Source organism: Somniosus microcephalus, chromosome 19, assembly GCF_052327205.1.
Source record: "Somniosus microcephalus isolate GS21.2 chromosome 19, FLI_Smic_1.0, whole genome shotgun sequence".
Lineage (NCBI taxonomy): Eukaryota > Metazoa > Chordata > Chondrichthyes > Squaliformes > Somniosidae > Somniosus > Somniosus microcephalus.
Window position 1 is genome coordinate 72,127,960 of NC_141005.1, and position 22,800 is coordinate 72,150,759.

Sequence of the window (22,800 nt, forward strand, 5' to 3'; positions counted from 1 at the left end):
CAGGTTTGATCTAATAGCCATAACAGAGACATGGGTACAATGTGGCCAAGGTTGGGAACTAAATATTCCAGGATACTTAACCTTTAGAAAAGATAGGCAAAATGGAAAAGGAGGAGGGGGAGCCCTGATAATAAAGGATGGGATAAAGACAGTAGAGAGAAAGGATCTTAGCTCCGAAAATCAAGAAGTAGAATCAGTTTGGGTGGAGCTAAGAAATAGCAAAGGGGCAGAAAACATTGGTGGGAGTTGTTTATAGGCCCCCAAACAGTAGTTGTAATGTAGGGCAGAGTGTAAATCAGGAAATTAGAGGCACATGTAACAAGGGTAATACAGTAATCATGGGGGACTTTAATCTACATATAGACTGGGCAAAGCAAATTTGCAGTAATAGTGTGGAGGACGAATTCATGGAATGTATGCAAGATAGTTTTCTAGATCAGTATGTTGAGGAACCAATTAGGGAACAGGCTATTTCAGATCAAGTATTGTGCAATGAGAAAGGGTTAATTAATAAACTTGTAGTAAAGGGGCCTTTAGGGAAGAGTGACCATAATATGATAGGGTTTTATACTGAATTTGAAAGTGATTTAGTTAAATCCGAAACTAGGGTCTTAAATCTAAACAAAGCAAACTACGTAGGTATGAGGGGCGAGTTGGCTACGGTAGATTGGGAAACTACATTAAGGTATGACGGTAGACAAGCAATCGCTAGCATTTAAAGAATTAATACATAATTTACAACAAATATACATTTCTTCAAGGCACAAAAACCCCACAGGAAAAGTGGTCCAACCGTGGCTAACAAGAGAAGTTAAAGATAGTATTAGATCAAAGGAAGAGGCTTCTAATGTTGCCAAAAACAGCAGTAAGCCTGAGGACTGGGAGGATTTTAGAATTCAGCAAAGGAGGACCAAGAAATTGATAAAGAAAGGGAAAATAGAATGAGAGTAAACTAGCGAGAGACATAAAAACAGACTGTAAAAGCTTCTACAGGTATGTAAAAAGGAAACGATTAGCAAAAGTAAATGTGGGTCCCTTACAGGCTGAGACAGGAGAAATAATAATGCGAAATAAGGAAATGGCAGAGAAATTAAACAAATACTTTGTGTCTGTCTTCATGGAAGAAGATGCAAAAAACTTCCCAGAAATAGTGGAAAATCAAGGGTCTAGCGAGAATGAGGAGCTGAAAGAAATTAGTATTAGTAAAAAAAAAATAGTACTGGAGAAATTAATGGGACTGAAAGCCAATAAATCCCCTGGACCTTATGGCCTACATCCTAGGGTTTTGAAAGAGGTGGCTATAGAGATAGTGGATGCATTGGTTGTCATTTTCCAAAATTCCATAGATTCTGGAATGGTTCCTGCGGATTGGAAGGTAGCAAATTATTTAAGAAAGGAGGGAAGAGAGAAAATGGGGGACTACGGACCAGTTAGCCTGACATCAGTAGTAGGGAAAATGCTAGAATCTATTATTAAGGGCGTGGTAACAGGGCACTTAGAAAATAATAATAGGATTGGGCAGAGTCAACACGGATTTATGAAAGGGAAATCGTGTTTGACAAATCTGTTAAGAGTTTTTTGAGGTTGTAACTAGCAGAATACAAGGGGGAACCGGTGGCTGTGGTGTATTTGGATTTTCAGAAGGCCTTCGATAAGGTGCCACACAAGAGGTTATTAAACAAAATTAGGGCTCATGGATTGGGGGTAATATACTAGCATGGATTGAGGATTGGTTAATGGACATAAAACAGAGAATAGGAATAAACGGGTCATTTTCGGTTTGACAGGCTGTAACTAGTGGGGTACCGCAAGGATCAGTGCTTGGGCCTCAGCTATTCACAATCAATGATTTGGATGAGGGGATCAAATGTAATGTATCCAAATTTGCAGATGATACAAAACTGGGTGGGAATGTAAGTTGTAAGGAGGCTTCAAGGGGATATAGACAAGCTAAGTGAGTGGGCAAGAACCATGGCAAATGGAATATAATGTGGAGAAATGTGAAGTTATCCACTTTGGTAGGAAAAATAGAAAAGCAGAGTATTTTTTAAATGGAGAGATTTTGGGAAATGTTGGCGTTCAGAGGGACCTGGGTGTCCTTGTACACGAATCACTGAAAGTTAACATGCAGGTACAGCAAGCAATTAGGAAAGCAAATGGTATGTTGGCCTTTATTACAAGAGGATTTGAGTATAAGAGTAAAGACGTCTTACTGCAATTATATAGGGCCCTGGTGAGACCACACCTGGAGTATTGTGTACAGTTTTGGTCTCCTTACCTAAGGAAGAATATAATTGCCATAGAGGGAGTGCAACAAAGGTTCACCAGACTGGTTCCTGGCATGGGGGGATTGTCCTGAGGAGAGACTGAGTAGACTAGTCCTATATTCCCTAGAGTTTAGAAGAATGAGAGGTGATCTCATTGAAACATACAAAATTCTTACAGGGCTTAACAGGGTAGATGAAGGGAGGATGTTTCCCCTGACTGGGGAGTCTAGAACCAGGGGTCACAGTCTCAGAATAAGGGGTCGGCCATTTAGGACTGAGATGAGGAGAAATTTCTTCACTCAGAGGGTGGTGAATCTTTGGAATTCTCTACCCGAGAGGGCTGTGGAGGCTCAGTCGTTGAGTATTTTCAAGACAGAGAGTGATACATTTTTGGATATTAAGGGAATCAAAGGATATGGGAATAATGCAGGAAAGTGGAGATGTGGTAGAAGATCAGCTGTGATCTTATTGAATGGCGGAGCAGGCTCGAAGGGCCAAATGGCCTACTCCTGCTCCTATTTCTTGTGTTCTTATCCAACTCCCTTTTGAAAGATAAAATAGAATTTGCCTCCACCACCCTTTCAGGCAGTGCATTCCAGATCTTAACCACTCGCTGCATAAAAAAGTTTTTTCTTACGTTGTCTTTGGTTCTTTTGCCAATCACCTTATATCTGTGTCCTCTGTTTCACGACCCTTCTGCCAATGGGAACAGTTTCTCTCTATCTACCCTGTCCAGACCTTAATTTTAATTCAACAAAAAAAAGCAGGAGCCAAAGCATTAGTACTCATAGAATCATAGAAAGTTACAGCACGGAAGGAGGCCATTTCGGCCCATCGTGTCCACGCCGGCCAACAAAGAGCTATCCAGCCTAATCCCATTTCCCAGCTCTTGGTCCGTAGCCCTGCAGGTTACAGCATCCCAAGTGCACATCCAAGTACTTTTTAAATGTGGTTAGGGTTCCTGCCTCTACCACCCTTTCAGGCCCATTCCAGTCACTGTGTTAAAAGCCCTCAACTATCCGTGGGCCATTTAAAAGTGTGAAGCCCTGGTAATCCAACCCATGAAGCCCGGATAACTCCGTTCTAATTGCACTTCCTATTTGTTATCTGCTGGCTTGTTGGTTTGAATTTTGAGTCTGGAAGTTTAGGAAGGGCTGTTCTTAGTCTTACCAATATGTCAATTCATGATTGAACCTGAGACTGCCCATCCAGACACAAGGGGATATACAGAAGCAACACATCCAAGTTTGGAGCACAACAGGGAGGGAGGAATGCTTGCATTTACATTGTGCCTTTCACAACCTCGGGATGTCCCAAAGTTTCACAGCCATTGCTTTTGAAGTGCAGTCACTGTTGGAAGAGACTGCCTAAGAGATGGGCTAATTTGCAAGATCCCACAAACAGCAATGGAGTGTTGGTGGTGTTGATTGCGAGATAATCGATGACCAGGACACTGGGCGAGATAATCGATGACCAGGACATTGGGAGATTCCCACCCCCATCCTTGCTCTTCTTCAAAACAGCACCATCACATCTTTTACACCCACCTGAACAGACAGACAAAGCCTCGGTATAACATCTCATCTGAAATGATCCCTCAGTACTGCACTGGAGTGTCAGGCCAGATTATGTGCTCATGTCCTAGAGTGGAGCTTGAAACCATGACCTTTTGACTCAGAGGCGAGAGTGTTACCACTGAGTCAAGCTGACATGTTATGGACTTTGGCTGGAAAAGTACGTCATGCTGACACTAAAAGTTGGACTGACTATCAGCTTCTCTTTACATTGTTGGTGGTTTCCTTTTGTAGTTACTGATTCAATCAAAAAATCAACAAGTTTTATTCATTAAAAATATTCCTGCCAGTTATCCATTTACCCGTGTCCTGAAAATCCAGACTGCGGCATCCTGTCCTGACCCCGAAATCATCTGGAGAGCACAGCTGTGGATGTGTGTGTGACTGCCTGCTCAAAACTCTCTTGTCCTTTGGAATCTGGTGAGCACCAACAAAGCCACCATGGCCGTTCAGATCCTCGTTTGTCTAAAATCAAAGGAGGAACATTCAGTTAGATCCACCCCCCTTCTGCCCCCTACAAAGACACAAACAGAAAGAACTCACATTTATACAGTGCCTATCATTTCTGTCAGAAATATCCCAAAACGCTTCACAATTAATTATCTTGAAGAGCTGTGACTGACCTAGAATTTCGACAAAGGACTTCACTCAGACTCCTTCAACATTCAGAACTCTATTATTGGAGTCAAGAGGTCACAGTGGAGCAAATAGGTTGATCCAACAATAGTGCTTCATAGATCAGATGCCCAGCATGATAGGTTGACCCCTTGTCCCTTTCTGGATACCACTGCTAGTTACTTGAACTGGGATGAGAGGGTTGTCCTATGAGGAAAGATTGAGTAGACTGGACCTATACTCTCTAGAGTTTAGAAGAATGGGAGGTGATCACATTGAAACATACAAGATTCTGAGAGGGCTTGACAGGGTAGATGCTGAGAGGTTGTTTCCCCTGGCTGGAGAGTCCAGAACTAGGGGGAATAATCTCAGGATAAGGAGTCGGCCATTTAGGACTATGAGGAGGAATTTCTTCACTCAGAGGGTTATGAATCTTTGGAATTCTCTATCCCAAAGGGCTGTGGATGCTCAGTCGTTGAGTATATTCAAGACTGAGATCGATAGATTTTTGGACTAAGGGAATCAAGGGATATGGGGATCGGACGGGAAAGTGGAATTGCAGTCAAAGATCAGCCATGATCTTATTGAATGGCGGAGCAGGCTCGAGGGGCCGAATGGCCTACTCTTGTTCCTAATTCTTATGTTCTTATAAACTACTAGGAATGCTTACACTATGTGTATTTGAGAACAATTTGCTTTAAGAGACCCTCACAGATTGCCTTTTTCCAGATATAATCAAACTCATTGCCAATGTGTAAAAGAGGAAAAATTATATAGTTCTGAAGCCCTGGAGTACTACTGCAGAGATGTTTCACTGGCAAAACCATAAGAACTACCACTTGATGTCCATATAGAAGCACGGAGGTCAGATTTGTGGTTTCCCCCAATTCTCTCCCTATCCTTAAGGCACCGCCTCCTTGCTGAGGTATAGTTTTATGGATGCTGCTTAATCTCAGTTACCTCGTGTATGAGCCTTGACAACAGAGGCATCACAGCCAAACCCAATCCAATCACTCAATCCGTCCACCCCATTCAATCTTAATGTTTCCAGAAGGGGAACTGAACAGGGGGAATGGGAAGGCACCCTGGCCAAGTCAGCCCTCCCAACACCAGGCTTGCTGAGGCCAAGTGCAGAGCTCCACAGCCAACCCAGCTGGGAACGGCTGCCTTGGACCTCCCAGCTCCGTCTGGTTCAGCGACTCACTACACATGGAAAGAATCTACATTTGTATGGCATCTTCTGCGTACTGAACTCGTCCCAAAGTATTTCACATACAATGAATTGCTCTTTGAACTGTAGTCATTGTTGTTGGGTTACTTTGCAGACATTTTATGCACAGCAAGAGCCAAGGACCGCTGGAGGTGTGCTTTAGGATAAGAACCGAGCCACAGAGTTCTGGGTGAGTTGCAGTTTATGAACAGGGGAGACTGGCCAGGAGGGCACTGCAGTAATTGAGCCTTGAGGTGACAAAGGCGTGGGTGAATGTTTCAGCACTGGTGGGGTGAGGCAAGTGGTTGAGGTTCTGGGAAGTAGAAATAAGCATTCTTCATGATGGACCCGAGGTGAGGTCCAAAGCTCAGCTCACTGTCTGGCACACCACAGGTTCTGTCTGAGTAAACAGCCAGCGAGGGAGACTGAATCAGTGTCTGGGGCAAAAAGATTCTGTAGGGGAAATTAATTGGCCGGCTTCGGTTCAGTTGATGTTTAACTGAAGGAAGCTCTAAGTCATCCAACATACGATATCAGACAGCACAATGACAGTCATGGAATCAAGCGGTGAGGTAGAGCTGGGTGTCACCAGCATATATATGGAAACTGACCTCAGGCCCTTACACATTCTCAATTTCCCAAACAAAAACCCCCATTTTACTGATGTAATGCATACAAGGTGCTCCCGATAAGTCGAGTTTGTGTGCTAGTAGACAAAGCCAATAGCTCCTCCTCCGACACTTAGGCCAGTGTTTTACACTTCAGCGCTCAGACTGCAAGTTTCTGCCCATTAAAGTCAGTGGGGAGGAACGTCGTGAGCTGGAGGGAAAAGGAGTAGATATCCCGGCCTTAGTATCCAAGCTTGCACATATGGAACCAAGGTGAGGTATCAGATGTCTTCAGAAGAGGGGAGAATATTGGCAAAAAAACACACAGATGAGTAACAGTGGCTTACATTCACATTCTCCTTCCCAAGCAACAGGAATGCCGACGGGGGCAGGAGGAGTTCCTTTGGCACTGGCGGCTTCTGCTGGTTATCCATGGCTGTCCTCGAAGGAACAAAGCGGACAATGGGAAAGGAAGCCTGTGGCTGCACAGATAGTAGATTCTCTGCCTCTTCTGATGTACGTAATGGTTGACAGGAAGCATCATCAGTGGCATCGTTCTCAGAATAGTCACTTCGACGGGTGTGATCCCTTACGTCAAGGGGTTTGGTTTGTGTTGGAGTCACCATTTTGACTACTGACAGATCAGTCGTAGTCGACACTGGGGAGTCCAGTCTCAATGCATTGCCACTGAAACCAATAAAAATACTTAATTATAAATTATTAGTTGTGTGTTAATAATTCAGTATTTCAACATTAACCTGGAAATTACATCAGCAAATAGCGACTGGAAGCCACTGTCAATGCTGGAACTGAACTGTATAATTAGTCCACGCCTGCTGGAATCCTACCCCACCAAGAGTCCACGCCTGGTGGAACCCTACCCCACCAACAGTCCACGCCTGCTGGAATCCTACCCCACCAAGAGTCCACGCCTGGTGGAACCCTACCCCACCAAGAGTCCACGCCTGGTGGAACCCTACCCCACCAAGAGTCCACGCCTGCTGGAACCCTACCCCACCAAGAGTTCACGCCTGCTGGAATCCTACCCCACCAAGAGTCCACGCCTGCTGGAACCCTACCTCACCAAGAGTCCACGCCTGCTGGAACCCTACCCCACCAAGAGTCCACGCCTGCTGGAACATAAGAAATAAGAGCAGGAGTAGGTCAGGGCTGCTCTGCCATTCAATAAGATCATGGCTGATCATCGACCTCAACTACACTTTCCCGCCCGATCGCCATATCCCTTGATTCCCCTAGAGTCCAAAAATCTATCGATCTCAGCCTTGACTATACTCAAAGACTCAGCATTCACAGCCCTTTGCGGTAGAGAATTTCAAAGATTCACAAACCTCAGAGAAGAAATTCCTCCTCATCTCAGTCTTAACTGGCCTACCCCTTATCCTGAGACTATGCCCCCTAGTTCTAGACACTCCAGCCAGGGGACCCAACCTCTCAGCATCTACCCTGTCAATCCCCTTCAGAATCTTGTATGTTTCAATGAGATCACCTCTCATTCTTCTAAACTCCAGAGAGTATCGGCCCATTCTACACAATCTCTCATCATAGGACAGCCCTCTCATCCCAGGAATCAATCTAGTGAACATTCATTGCACCGCCTCCAAGGCAAGTATATCCTTCCTTAGATAAGGAGACCAAAACTGTGCACAGTACTCCAGGTGTGGTCTCACCAAGACCCTGTACAATTGTAGCAAGACTTCCTTACTCTTACACTCCAACCCCCTTGCAATAAAGTCCAACATGCCATTTGCCTTCCTTACTGCTTGCTGTACCTGCATGCTAGCTTTCTGTGTTTCTTGCACGAGGACACCCAAATCTCTCTGAACACCAACATTTGAAAGTTTCTCACCATTTAAAAAATATTGTTTTTCTATTCTTCCTACCAAAGTGAATAACCTCACATTCCCCTACATTATACTCCATCTGCCACCTAACTGCCCACTCACTTAGTCTATCTATATCCCTTTGCAGATTCTTTGTGTTCTCACATCTTACTGTCTCACCGAGCTTTGTATCATCAGCAAACTTGGATACATTACACTTGGTCCTTTCATCTAGGTCATTAATATAGATTGTAAATAGCGGAGGCCCCAACACTGATCCTTGCGGCACCCCACTAGTTACAGCCTGGCAACCTGAAAAAGATCTGTTTATCCCGACTCTCTGTTTTCTGTCCGTTAACCAATCCTCTATCCATGCTACTATATTACCCCAACCCCATGAGCCCTAATCTTGTGTAATAACCTTTTATGTGGCACCTTATCGAATGCCTTTTGGAAATCCAAATATACTACATCCACTGGTTCCCCTTTATCTACCCTGCTAGTTACATCCTCAAAAAACTCTAATAAATTTGTCAAACACGATTTCCCTTTCATAAAACCACGCTGACTCTGCCTAATCATGTTATGATTTTCTAAGTGCCCTGATACCACTTCCTTAACAATGGATTCCAGCATTTTCCCGCGACTGATGTCGGGCTAACTGGCCTGTAGTTCCCTGTTCTTTCTCTCCCTCCTTTCTTGAATAGCAGTGTTACATTTGCGACCTTCCAATCCACTGGGATCGTTCTAGAATCTAAGGAATTTTGGAAGATCAAAACCAATGCATCCACGATCTCTTCAGCCACCTCTTTTAGAACCCTAGAATGTAGGCCGTCAGGTCCAGGGGATTTGTCGGCGTTTAGTCACATTAGTTTCTCTAGTACTTTTTCTCTACTTATATTAATTACGTTAAGTTCCTCACCATTTCTGGTATGCTTTTTGTGTCTTCTACTGTGAAGACAGATACAAAATATTTGTTTAACGTTTCTGCCATTTCCTTATTCCCCATAATAATTTCTCCAGTCTCAGCCCCTAAGGGACCAATGTTTACTTTTGCTACTCTTTTCCTTTTTACATACTTGTAGAAACTCTTACAATCTGCTTTTATATTTCTTGCTAGTTTTCTGTCATATTCTATTTTTTCCCTTTCTATCAATTTTTTGGGCAACCTTTGCTGGTTTCTGAAACTCTCCCAATCCTCAGGCTTACTATTATTCTTTGCAACATTATAAGCTGCTTCTTTCAATCTAATGCTATTCTTAACTTCTTCAGTTAGTCACGGTTGGATCACTTTTCCTGTGGAGTTTTTGTTTCTCAATGGAATGTATTTTTGTTGAGATTTATGAAATATTTCTTTAAATGCTAGCCACTGCTTATCTATCACCATACCTTTTAATCTATTTTTCCAATCTACCTTAGCCAACTCATACCTATGTAATTGGCTTTATTTAAGTTTAAGACTCTAGTTTCAGGCTTAGGCAAGTCACTCTCAAAATTAAGATGAAATTCTATCATATTATGATCACTTTGCCCTAGAGGATCCTTTACTATGAGTTGTTAATTAACCTTGTCTCATTACACAATACAAGATCTAAAATAGCCTGTTCCCTGGTTGGTTCCATGATAGTGTTCCAGGAAACTGTCCCGAATGCATTCCATGAACTCGTCCTCCAGACAACCTTTGCCAATTTGATTTGTCCAGTCTATATGAAGAGTAAAGTACCCTAAGATTATTGCATTACCTTTGTTGCAAGCTCCTACTATTTCTTGATTAATATTCTGTCTAATAGTATAGCTACTGTTAGGGGTCCTACATACTACCCCTACCAGTGTTTTCTGCCCCTTGTTATTCCTTATCTCCACCCATACTGATTCTACTTCCTGATCTTCTGAGTCGAGATCCTTTCTCGCTACTGTCCTTATGTCATTCTTTATTATCAGGGCTACTCCACCTCCTTTTCCATTCTGCCTGTCTTTTCAAAATGTCAAGAACCCTGGAACATTTAGTTCCCAACCTTGGCCACCTTGCAACCACGTCTCTGTAATGGCTATTAGATCAAACCCTACCTCACCAAGAGTCCACACCTGCTGGAACCCAACCTCACAAAGATTCCACACCCGCTGGAACCTTACCCCACTGATGCGCTATCAATTACTCATAAAAGACGGAGAGTTAGGAGAGTAACTAAAGGCTTTTATTAGCAAAGAAAAGAGCATGCCTCTCGTGGTTGACTGGGTTCCAAGAAGGCAGGGGGCTGCAGGTCAATCACCTTTATACCTGGGCCTGTGGGTGGAGCCAGCCGAGACATGTTGAGGCATGCATAGGTACAACAGTGTGCAGTAACAACAACAACAGTGAATAACAATAACAGTGGTTTACCACACCCACCAAGAGTCCACACCTGCTGGAACCCTACCCCACCAAGAATCCACACCTGCTGGAACCGTACCCCACCAAGAGTCTACGCCCGGTGGAACCCTAACCCACCAAGAGTGCACAACTGGTGAAATCGCCCTCTACCTAGTCAGCAACCGCAAAAGAAAAGGAAACTCTATTGCTTATACTGATGTTTCAAAGACAACTAATGAAGGAGATTAAACTCATGGTTCCCAGATTCCTAAACTAGTAGTGTCAGTAAGAAGCAACTTACAATCTTTGGGCAGGGTGCTTGCTTCTTCTTTCTGCTAGCAGTAGGAAGATACTACATTCCACTGTTTTTTGTTTGGAAGTTATTTTCTTCCCTTCTTACTCTGAGATCTCATGTGTCCTGCACCTTCCTTACTTCAGAGGGTAAGCAAACTGTGCCTATTCCTCCACAGCACTGCTCTCTCGCTGATAGGAGATACTCGAGTGTGCCTCAGCTTGAAAGGCCCTTCGATTTTGTTTTGTGCTTACGTCCTCTCAGTCGCCCGGTGATCTGACATAAACAGCGAGCGTCACTGGGCTACTCACGAAGGGGCAACCCGATCTTGTTCTCGCACCAACCCTTGCATCTACACACTGGCATTTTCCACCAGGAGTCACTAGGCAGCCACCAGGAGTGGACCCTGACTGAATTGGTCCCCCCTACCAACCCAATGGGTGCCCCAGGACACTCCTCGAGATCAGCTAACTCAGACCAGGGATCAAGCCTGTGAAGTCCTGCTCTGTACAGCACAGCATTTCCCAGCTGAGAACTGGATGGGGGTGGACGCTGTTCAATTGTATCTTCTTCAGGAAAAAGCTGCAATGCCGCTGGTGCTGGTACAATGAGTCACTTCCTGATCAAGCAGACTGCTCAATGTCACCCACCAAACTTGTATTTAGTTTACGAAATGGTAGATCAAAAAAAATGGCTCACTGTGTACCACAAAATGGCGTCGTTTCCATCTAATAGTGTACAGCTCTTACACAGTACATAAACAAGTCAGAACTTCAGTACTAGCACCTAGGCAAAGGCACTGTCTGCTGCCGTCAGCCAAATAGGTTTTATTCCCTGTATCTACTGAGGTAGCTGACCTCAGCCAGCGAGGCGGTAGGAGTGCAACGACGAGGTTAGGGAGTAGAAAAAATTAACTCAGCCAGGGTTCTCATTACTGATTGCTAACCAGTGGCCTCTGCAGGAAAGTGCGCGGATGGATGTTGGGCAAGATCGGGATCAGGCTCAGTTGTGCTGACCTTCACAGTCAATAGCCAACCAATGCGCTAAGTCTAAGCTTGCACAGGAAGAATGCGGACTTGTGCGAGGTACTGGAAGATGGCCAGCAATTACGGACTGTTCCCACTGGAAAGGAGGGAAGAACATCAGGATAAACTGAAACAATGATTAATGCACTGAATCCAAACACATAGAAGTCAAAAATATTTGCAGATGGAAGGAAGGAAAGAAAGGAAGGCCTCAACAAACTTCCATTTATATAGCGCCTTTCACAACCTCAAGACGTCTCAAAATGATTCACAGCCTTTGATGTGCTGTAACTGTTGTACTGTAGGGAAAAATGGCACCAATGTGCACACAGCAAAGTCCCACAAACAGCAATGAGATAAATAAGCAGATAATCTGTTTTTGTGATATTGATTGAGGGATACATATTGGCCAGGACTCCGGGGGAACTCTCCTGCTCTTCTTTAAATCGTGCCACAGAATTTTGTTTTTACATCAGCTTGAGGGGGCAGTCAAAGCTGCAGTTTAACATCTCATCTGAACGACAGCCGTTCCAGCCTCGATGATGCGATGAGTGGTGCTCTGTCAGTAGCACTCACGCCTCTAAATCAGAAGGTCATGGTTCAGGTCCCACTCCAGAGACTTGAACTACACTTCAAAAGTACTTTCAAAATTGGCTGTAAAGTGCTTTGGGACATCCTCAGGTTGTCAAAGGCGTTAAATAATTGCAAGTTCTTTCTTTCAGATCTCTGGATTAGGGCTTGAATCACAACCTTGACTCGGAGGAGACACGAAATTTGACAAAAAGTGTGTGTACAGTCAGGAGGAGACCATAAAGTGACCTCCTAATGCAGGGCCATGCACACAGTGTTGGGAGAGCAGAGAAGCATGTAGAGTAGGTCCATTACAGCCTCCAGCCATGAACATCAAAGCCCACAATGGTAATAATCAAAACTACTACATATTCCAGGATAGACAAAATGGAAAAGGGGGGGGGGGGGGGGGGGGGGGAGGACTAGCCCTGATAAAGACAGTAGAGAGAAAGGATCTTAGCTTGGAAAATCAAGATTTAGTATCACTTTGGGTGGAGCTAAGAAACAACAAGGGGCAGAAAACACTGGTGGGAGTAGTTTATAGGCCCCCCGAACAGTAGTTGTCGTGTCAGGCACAGTATAAATCAGGAAATTAGAGGTGCATGTAACAAGGGTAATACAGTAATCATGAGGTACTTTAATTTTCATATAGACTGGGCAAACCAAGTTTGCAGTAATAGTGCAGAGGAGGAGTTCATGGATGCATTCAAGATAGTTTTCTAGACAGTATGTCAAGAAACCAACTAGGGAACATGCTATTTTAGATCTAGTATTGTGCAATGAGACAGGGTTCATTAATAATCTTGTAGTAAAGCAGCCTCTGGGGTGCAGTGATCATAATATGATAACTAAATCACTCTCAAACTCAACATAAAATGTTAAGTCAGAAACTAGGGTCTTAAATCTGAACAAGCAAACTACGTAGATATGAAGGGCGAATTGGCTACGGTAGGTTGGGAAACTACATTAAAAGATATGATAGTACATAAGCAATGGCAAACATTTATAGAAACAATTCATAATTCGCAACAAATTATGCAAATTATTCCCTTAAGGAATAAAAACCCCACAGGAAAAGTGGTCCAACCGTGGCTAACAAGAGACATTAAAGATAGTATTAGATTAAAGGAAGAGGCTGATAAAGCCTGAGGATTGGGAGGTTTATAGAGTTCAGCAAAGGATGACCAAGTAATTGATAGAAAGTAAAAGTAAATGTGGGACCCATACAGGCAGAGCCAGGAGAAATTATAATGGGGAATTATTAAGGGGCTTGACAGGGTAGATGCTGGGAGGATGTTTCCCCTGGCTGGGGAGTCCAGAACTAGGGGGGTCACAGTCTCAGAATAAGGGGTCAGCCAATTAGGACTGAGATGAGGAGAAATTTCTTCACTCAGTGGGTGGTGAATCTTTGGAATTCTCTACCCCAGAGGGCTGTGGATGCTCAGCCATTGAGTATATTCAAGACAGATGGATAGATGTTTGAATACTAAGGGAGCCAAGGGATATGGGGATAGTGCAAGAAAGTAGAGTTGAGGTAGATCAGCCATGATCTTATTGAATGACAGAGCAGGCTCAAAGGGCCGAATGGCCGACTCCTGCTTCTATTTCTTATGTTCTTATTTCAGGTTTTTAATGGAAAATGGATAGAATCCGAGAAAACAATTCCCAAAATACAGGTAGATATCCCTGAATCCCATGTGATAAAACAGAATTTCACTTATTCAATCATCATAAACCAATGGTCCTGAAAATGGTACTAAGTCACACTAACTGGTAGGTCCCAGGTTTGATCCCTGGTCTGCTGGTGAGTTAGCTCTCAGCTGGGTCATAGTTTGAGTTGTTACAGTTGGCCTCAGGGCCCTCAAGTTGGTGAGGGGAAATAAAATTATCCAGGATCCAGTGTCTGATCACTATCCGCTGACTCCTGCTGGGAAGTACTTGTGGATATCAGGCGAGAGCAGGATCTAGCGTGATGGTGATGCCCTCTGTAGTCGAATATCCTGCTGGTGCTCACGGTTTAGGCTCATGCATGAAGCATTACAACGTGATGACGCTATTACAAGGGCTTCCATCATCACTCAATAGGTCATACATATGTATTATACACTTACATTTATACTTTTTTTTCACCTGCAAGCCAAATGGAAGCCCCTAAATCTGATAACGGTGCCGACTCAGGTTGAATTCCTGCAGCTTGGTGATGCAGTCATACTTGCCAATTATGCAGGGCAGTTATTCAGTTTGATCCACCTCATGTCATTGTGGAAGGCTGAAGGAAATGCTATTGTCTGTAGCAAGGCACACAAGCTAGAAAACGGCTGCTGATGAATGCTTGGAGATATCAAAACAATCTTGTTGTGAAAGGCTTATATGAGGAATAAAAATGATGACCATCAAAGAGCACAATTACGCAGTGACTCAGTGTCTCAAAACAAAGTCCATCAAATCAACAGTGCTCAGTCTAAAGAAGTGTTTTAAAGCCTTCACTGCATTGTCAGGGTGTCAGCTGCATTAAACACAGCACTGAGTCATTTTCTTTTAAGCTCTTCCTTATGGTTCACAATACAATGGTAGTCAGAAAAGGGCTCCTCCCCCACACCTATGACCCTTGGCATCAAAACTGAGACGGGGGAAAGACGAGGCTTGAATTCTGCTGTCTGCTTTGTTGGATGAACATTAATTGAAAATCTTTTACTTAACGCCTCTACATCACTAATTAATGCTCTCATATCCTCACTAATTAATTCTTGCTCAAACACCAGTGGTCAGTCCAAACTTTAGTCACAGTAGAGCTGCTGCCGAAATGGGAGGGAGGAAAGGGAAGGGAGAGGACGAAATGGGGAGAGGGAAGGGGGGACAGGGGGAAATTAGAGAGAGGGGAGTGGAAGTTGGAGAGAAGGTGTAAGATACCCTATTCTTAAATACATGGGATTAAGATTAGGTTTAATCTCATAATCAATGTTTTTGCTTTCTTTTGACTTATAGATTTGTACTGTAGCTAGAATTAATAAAATGGTTAAGTTTTTCATTTCCAGGATACTTCAGGGTATGGAATACATTTAGAAAGAAAGAGTTTTGTCAGCAAGGAGAAGGTCTTTTGTTGGCAAGGACTGCTTAATAAGGGTACTGAAATAGGAAATGAGACAAAATAGTGATAGGAAGTGGGACAAATAGGCCCACGATAGTAAACAAGATTGGCCATCTGCTGTTTTGTCAGGAACTAACTAATTTCTGAGAGTCTTGTTCACAATAACTTGCACCATGCCATAATGAATCATCGAAGGCAGTGCACGTGACTAGTGGCCTATAAAGATCTTGAGCTTTCCTTCACAATTTGTAGAGACAAAAGTGAGAGAATCAACGATGGTTACGCCTCTACCCAGATAGCAGGATATTATTATTTATTTTTCTGTATGACTACTGCTACATTGAATGTGTCAAGACTCGGTGGAACACAATAAACAGTTTAGTTGCAACTATATTTGGTGTCAGATCAAACAATGGGGGGATTATAGGTGGTGAAGAGGGAGGGAAAATGGGAGGGGAAGGTGGAATAGTGGAGGGGGATGGAAAAGGGAGAGCAGAAAGGAGAGAAAGAGGAAGGGGTCGGAGTTGAGGATATGGAGGGGGATGAAAATCCGGAGGGAGAACAGGAGAGGGGGATAGAGAGATGGGAGATAGTGGAAAACGTGTAGTACATGGAATTGTTTTACTGTAGGTACGTGAGAGAGACCCACTGCTCAACTTTGTGCTTCTTGATGAATTAGTGAGTACCCTATGGCTTGGAACGATTAACCACATCGGCCTGTTCTTCCCATAGATATTCATACCTGTTGTTGATACTGTCCAGAAGATCTTTCTTTTGCAACGATTCGAACAGGAACCCTGGTCTTCTTGGCTGCAATCTCGCCTGACGTGCAAGGTGTCTATTGGTACAACAGAGGACTGAATTAATCTTCAAAAGGAGATGGTTGCCATATTCTTTCCTCTGTATAAATTGCGATTAAGTTCCTTCCCTCTGAATCTTTTCAGAACACTCTGTGCTACACTTAATTCGCTGGGTGCTCTCAGCCCATCTCAACTCCGCACCAATGCTGTTCTTGGTGCACCCAATGAGGAATTTGCAATAATGCAATTTACCCCAAGGTGAGGCACCCACATTTTCTGTACCACATGGTGTCCCAACTTGCTGCCCCATCCATGCACTGCCAATTATCCGCCTGTTTTTAATTTCTGACTTTGAGGGGGGGGGGGGGTGGGGGGGGGAAGAGGGGGCGAGAGGGTGTGATGCAAGACAATCTTTTTATAAGTTATTTTTCTCCTTCCTCTTTTATAGTTCTTCCCTCACCATCTCTGATTGGGAGAGAGGGCAACCTGATACTAGACTTCCACTTATATCAATCTAAACTTGCTTCTAGGAGGTGCGCAGAATAAACGTGCAGCACATGCACACATAGGACATTACAGCCCATACTCGTGTGTTGCTAGAAATGTTGGCAAAATAGTGAGATGATCACAAAGCTACAGTGCAGTCTTGCGTCCTGGACCTATAACCAAATAATCCTGAACTTTCATTAAGTCCCAATGATACCACTCCACAAAATGTTGGTATCCTGTCTAATAGTCTAAGAGTTTTAGGAGCAGGAAAAAGTCATTCGGCCCAGCCAAACCCACCCACTCTCTCGCTATGTCCCTCAATCCCTTCATTCTCCAGAAACATATCTAGTTGCATCTTGAAACCAGTTACAGTGTCTGCTTCACTGGCCTTTCCTGGTAACGGATTCCTCAACTCTACTACCCTTTGAGTGAAAACATTCCACCAGACTTCCCTTCATACTCCTAACTTCTTCTGTCCCCAGTATATGAACCTTCACTGCAGTGAACTTTTCTCAATCAACTTCATCAATCCCCATAACAAATTAATCCCCGTAACAACTTAGAAAACTTGAATGTCCTCTTGTCATATTTAACTTGAAAGCATGGTCCTGGTTAATCTTTCCTATTCCACTTAGTATCTAATATATCGATCAGGTCCTCTCTCATTTGCTGCCTCCTTTCAAGGCTGAAGATTCTGAATTTTTCTATTCCTCATTACCAAGCTCCAAGGAATCAAACTCTGTTCCCTAGCCACCGACTCCATCCCTCTCCCTGCCAACTGTCTGAGGCTGAACCAGACTGCTCGCAACCTTGGTGTCATATTTGACCCCAAGATGAGCTTCTGACCACATATCCGTGCCATCACTAAGACCACCTATTTCCATCTCGGTAAAATAACCGACTCAGCCCCTGCCTCAGCTCACCTGCTGCTGAAACCCTCATCCATGTCTTTGTTGCCTCTAGACTTGACTATTCCAATGCACTCCTGGCCAGCCTCCCACATTCTACCCTCCGTAAACTTGAGGTAATCTAAAACTCTGCTGTCCGTGTCCTAACTCACACCAAGTACCATTCACTCCTGTGCTCGCTGACCTACATTGGCTCCCGGTTCAGCAACGCCTCGATTTCAAAATTCTCATCCTTGTTTTCAAATCCCTCTCTTGGCCTCACTTCTCCCTATCTCTGTAATCTCTTCCAGCCCTACAACCCTCCAAGATCTCTGCACTCCTCCAATTCTGGCCTCTTGAGCATCCCCAATTTTAATCGCTCCACTATTGGTGGTCGTGCCTTCAGCTGCTCCTTAAAACCTACCCATCTGCCCCAATACCTCATGTGGCTCGGTGTCAAACTTTGTTTGATAACGCTGCTGTGAAGCGCCTTGGGACAGTTTGCTACATTAAAGGAACTATATAAATATAAGCTATTGTTATTGTTTTGTGTTGCAGGGGGTCTGTGGAATTTTTATAACACGGGAGGAGGGTCTCAGAAGCAAAAATTTGAGACCCCTTATCTTAGCCAATTTTGTATCCATGTTGCCACCAATGCTCCCCCTAATTTTTTTTTGGGTGCGTGGCCCATTCACAAATTTCATGCATGCGCAAAACTTAACATTGAAAAAGCCGGTCCCGGGCTGTGCGGAACTGGTAGAGTTGCGCGGCAGCGCGGCTTATAGGGAACGTTGGTTGCCACTGCTCCTTTAATCCCATGGGCATTAATTTTGCTAACAAGTCTATTATGTGGTACTTTGTCAAATGCCTTTTGAAAATCCATATACACATCAACCGCACGACCCTCATCAACCCGCTCCGTTACTTCAAAGAACTCAATCAAGTTAGTCAAACGCAATTTGCCTTTAACAAATACGTGGTGACTTTCATTTATTAGCCCACACTTCTCCAAATGTCAATTAAATTTGTCCCGAATTATTGCTTCTAAAAGATCCCCACTACCGACGTTAAGCTGACTGGCCTATCGTTGCCGGGTTTATCCCTCTCCAATTTTTGAACAGGGGTGTAACATTTGCAATCCTCCAGTCCTCTGGCACCGCCCCCATGTACAAGGAGGATTGGAAGATTATGACCAGAGCCTCCGCAATTTCCACGCTTGCTTCTCTCAGCAACCTATGATGCATCCCATCCGGACCAGGTGAATTTTCCACTTTGAGGACTGCCAACCTTTTAAGTATCTCTTCATCTATTTTTATTCTATCCAATATCACAACTGCTTCCTCCTTCTTTACTGCTACATTGGCAGCATCCTCTTCTCCAGTGAAGACAGAAGCAAAGCTCTCATTTAGTGCCTCAGCCATGTCCTCTGCCTCCACAAGAAGATCTCCTTTTTGGTCCTCAGTCGGCCACACCCTTCCTTTGGCTACCCTTTTACTATTTGTATTTTTAAAGTTGTATGTCATTAAAGGTATTTCATTTGTCCTCTTGCCGCCCCCCCCCCCCCCATTCATTTATTTTAAGCTCTGCCCTCATTCTCTTAAAGTTGTTCCTTTTAAAAGTTATCCTTTTTAAAATTTGTACGCCCACCTAGGTGTTGGTGTAGATCTTGCCCCTCTATCCTATATACCCTCACTGCAAGAACTTTGGTCCCAATTTGGTTCAGCTGAAACATACTAGAATATTTAATATTAAAATCATCTTGAATGCTCACCTCTGCATTCTTTCACAGGTATTAATATATTTCCTATATTAGGTGACTGGAACTAAACATAGTGCTCCAGATGGGGTCTGAACAATACTTTTTACAATCTCAATGATAACCTCTCATACATAATGTTGCTATATCAGGGCTAGCTGACCTCCTCACTTTCCAAAAACAGTTTGAATCCATTTTTTCTACATTGGCAAACCAGAGTTAGGATAGCTTTTCAAAAGGAATTTGATCAGTTTGTGAGAAGTCGCTCTCTGTAATCTTTAGGTTTCTCCACACACTCTCATCTCATGGCCATTTCAGCTCAGTAGCAATGTCCCACAGTATCAACGGCCTTATCACACAGATAGAAATGTAATCAGTTCACTTACAAATCGGTTAAATCCATGTCTCCAACAGCCAGCATTGTTGGTAATTCATATCTGATTGGATATGGTGCAGCCTTTGAAACCCTTTTCAGAGATTCACTCTTCAAGATCCCAGTTTTCATACTGATGTCTTTCTCTTTACAAACCTCAGCAATTGGAAGCTTGAAAGCCACGTTTTTTTTGCGTGTCACAGTTGTGGACCTGTGCTTTGGCCTCTCTCTCTTGCAGAGCGCTCTTTGCTTCCAGATCATAGCACAGCGATAGACAATCTGATGGAGGCTGTAAGCAGTCTGGGGAGACAGGTTTAAAGAGCGATGAAGGCAGAATTAAGCAGTATGTTATAATTAATACATTGCTCAATCTTCAGAGTACTGTATTTACTTTGTGCTTGGTGAGCTTTACCAATAGAATAAAATTCAGAGTTTCGGGCAACTTTACTGAGAACAAGATGCCCGCTATTTTGGCACACCTTAGTGACTACCTGCAGTGTCATGTTTGGTCCCCTTCAACCAGCCATCTGCCTTCAGCAATCTGCTTGGGTTGGGTGACTCCAGAAGATCGCCCAAGCTAAGAAGAACGGGCCAAATCTTGCTGGAAAACGAACGCGTGTTACCGACACACGCCGTTATTAATGCACAAACTGCCCGGCAAATTCAGGGGATTAAGAGATAGACCGTGAGTTGCTGGTCAATTTACACCGCGCCGCTGTTTGCCTGGCACAAACAGAATCTCGCTCTTAGCCTCCATGTTATTTTTAAGTTGTTGCTGGATTTGCATATTAATTTTCTATTAAACAAGCTACAGAAAGTATGGGCTGGTGATTAAGAGTGCAAGTACCTTTTTAACGATGTGATAATTGTTAATACAATGCCAATCAACCTCTCTGGCCCAATCAGATCCCTGCATGTAGTAAATTCTTAAACAGATTTAGAAAATTTCAAATTTGTAATCTTTTTTCTTACTTTTTTCCTTTGTCTCTTTTTTCTTTCCCTCTCTATTTCTCCATAGATAAACATTAGCCAGGACTTGAGCACAACTCACGGTGTATCTCTTAATCCCCTGAACTTGCTGGCCAATTTGAGCATTAATAACGGCGTGCGTCGTTAACATGCCGTTATTTTTCCAGCAAAAGTCGGCCCATCATTGTCCTGGGATGTCTCAAATGAAGTTCCCATGCACCTGGTTCTCCTATCTTCGCTATTGTGCTGGGGGGGGGGGGGGGCGGAGGGTCCCGAAGAGACCTTGACTGCAGAGCTCTCTGTCTGTCGTTACAAGACCTCAGTAAAGGATTGGGGAGGGGGTGGTCACAGCACAAACTCTCCCTAATTTGGGAATGTTATGCACAGAGACCACAGCACTGGTTGGTGAATCAGTGGGAAATATCAGGCAGGTGCAGCAGGGAGTAAGGGGGGGTGCAGGGACAGAAGTCTTCTGAGATTGGGGCTGAATGGAGGGAGTTTCAGGAACTGACTATACCTGGCCTGGGAGTGCTTGATGATGGCGAGTGCCAGAGATGAGAAAATACTCCATTCAGTTTTTCTGAAAAGATCTTTCTCGTGGTGATGCAACCAACAGTTGTACCAGATAAAGAAACAGTATCATCTGCAAAATGGCATCGCTTAAAGACGCCAAAGATTCAGTGAGATCTGCTGGTGACAACTCAGAATTTGAAGAGAGTGCACGGTTTCAGACACACTTACCTTCACCTGATGCTCGGCTGCAATTTGGCTGCGTAACTTCATCATGTCAGAGGTGTACTGAAGAATCGCAGCCACTCCCATCCTTAGCAGGCGACTGCGATAGCTTTCCACTGCTTTCGCAATGCGTACCTTTTTTCTGTGCCGCTCCTGTACATACATAAGCCAGGCATCGAAAACCTGAAAAGGAAACAGGCTGGAGAGACTGAAGGCCTCAATGACAGGAAGAGTACTACTTCAGGTTCCTTATTTCAGAGATGAAACAGGCTCTGGGGGACACCGGCTCAGGAACTGACAGCATTGCAATGTTTAGTATCAAAGATAAAAGCTCTATAATGACAGCAATTGATTACAGCATTAGAGATTGCCAGTAAATGACGGGAACGCTGTCCATGAAGTGGTAGGAATTGCTACAGCACTGTAGTATTCCAATCTTTCACTCGAGAGCTTTCATGTCTAAATCAGGTAAGTTTGCAGATATTTTAAAAAAATCAAACCCCAATAGAACTGGATGCACAGATTGATTGAAAACAATTCTTTTGCCTCCCCAGAGGAGAGGATCCTTCTGATCTAGCACAAGACTGATGGATTTAAAGTCTCCCTTTGATGCCAATAAAGGTACCAATGTTCTTTAAATATTGCAAACAGGCTTTACACATGCCGACTAATTTTACACACTGCACTGCTGCACTAAACTGTAACCCAAATCCAAAACTCTGCCTGTACTCTGAACTGGCCCATATCCACTCCAGATCTTGATCGGAGTCCTGAATCAGCTCCGAGCCCAGGACACCCAACAAGAACTCCTGAGTCCCAGGTAAACCCACCAGCTGCCCCCATTATTGGCTTGCAGCCCCTACAGAACAGGTTTTTTAAATTTATCCTTATGCATCTTGGCCACTGTGTCAGAACTGGCTTTAAACATTTTCATTTTTTTTAAACTACAAAAAAAATGCAAGCTTACAGAATGTATTTTCTTTTTCTTAAAGAAACGCACAGGATTCTTAAAGCCCATCCCTGTTCTGAATGCCAAGAGAAATAGTGGCTGCAGTTGAGCGGCTGGGGAGAGAGAACAGTATGGAGTAAAAGCTGGCTGTGTGCTGTGGGAGAATCAGGGGCTGTGGCAGCCATTTTGTCCACTACCTACCAGCTCTGAAAACTGTCCAAAGATTGAAGGAGGATAGATACTGGAGCCATGCATATCAAATTCTAATGCGAATTCTGCTGAATACGATGCTCATATACACACTAGTCTGGAGATAAATAAAAGGAAATTTTGGGCAAACCCAATACAGCACCTAGCAGACACATGCCTACAACACAAAGCTAGCCAGAATTCAGCAGTAAA

General features: G+C 43.7%; 1 protein-coding gene across 5 annotated transcripts in view; it reads right to left on the bottom strand.

The window, feature by feature from the left end:
* sfi1 (SFI1 centrin binding protein) overlaps nucleotides 1-22,800 on the bottom strand; it is a 166,049-nt gene that overhangs the window by 9,748 nt on the left and 133,501 nt on the right. For 2 of the 5 annotated variants that reach the window (XM_085962021.1, XM_085962020.1), the window contains exons 26-30: nucleotides 21,456-21,632; nucleotides 19,759-20,045; nucleotides 16,183-16,278; nucleotides 6,622-6,961; nucleotides 4,144-4,306 (exon numbers count right to left, since the gene is read on the bottom strand). In XM_085962021.1, coding sequence (XP_085818147.1) covers nucleotides 4,144-4,306; nucleotides 6,622-6,961; nucleotides 16,183-16,278; nucleotides 19,759-20,045; nucleotides 21,456-21,632 — 1,063 coding nt within the window. Of the gene's footprint in view, nucleotides 1-2,904; nucleotides 3,006-4,143; nucleotides 4,307-6,621; nucleotides 6,962-16,182; nucleotides 16,279-19,758; nucleotides 20,046-21,455; nucleotides 21,633-22,800 lie in introns of all 5 variants that reach the window. The other 3 variants (XM_085962022.1, XM_085962023.1, XM_085962024.1) reach the window with 3 other exon arrangements.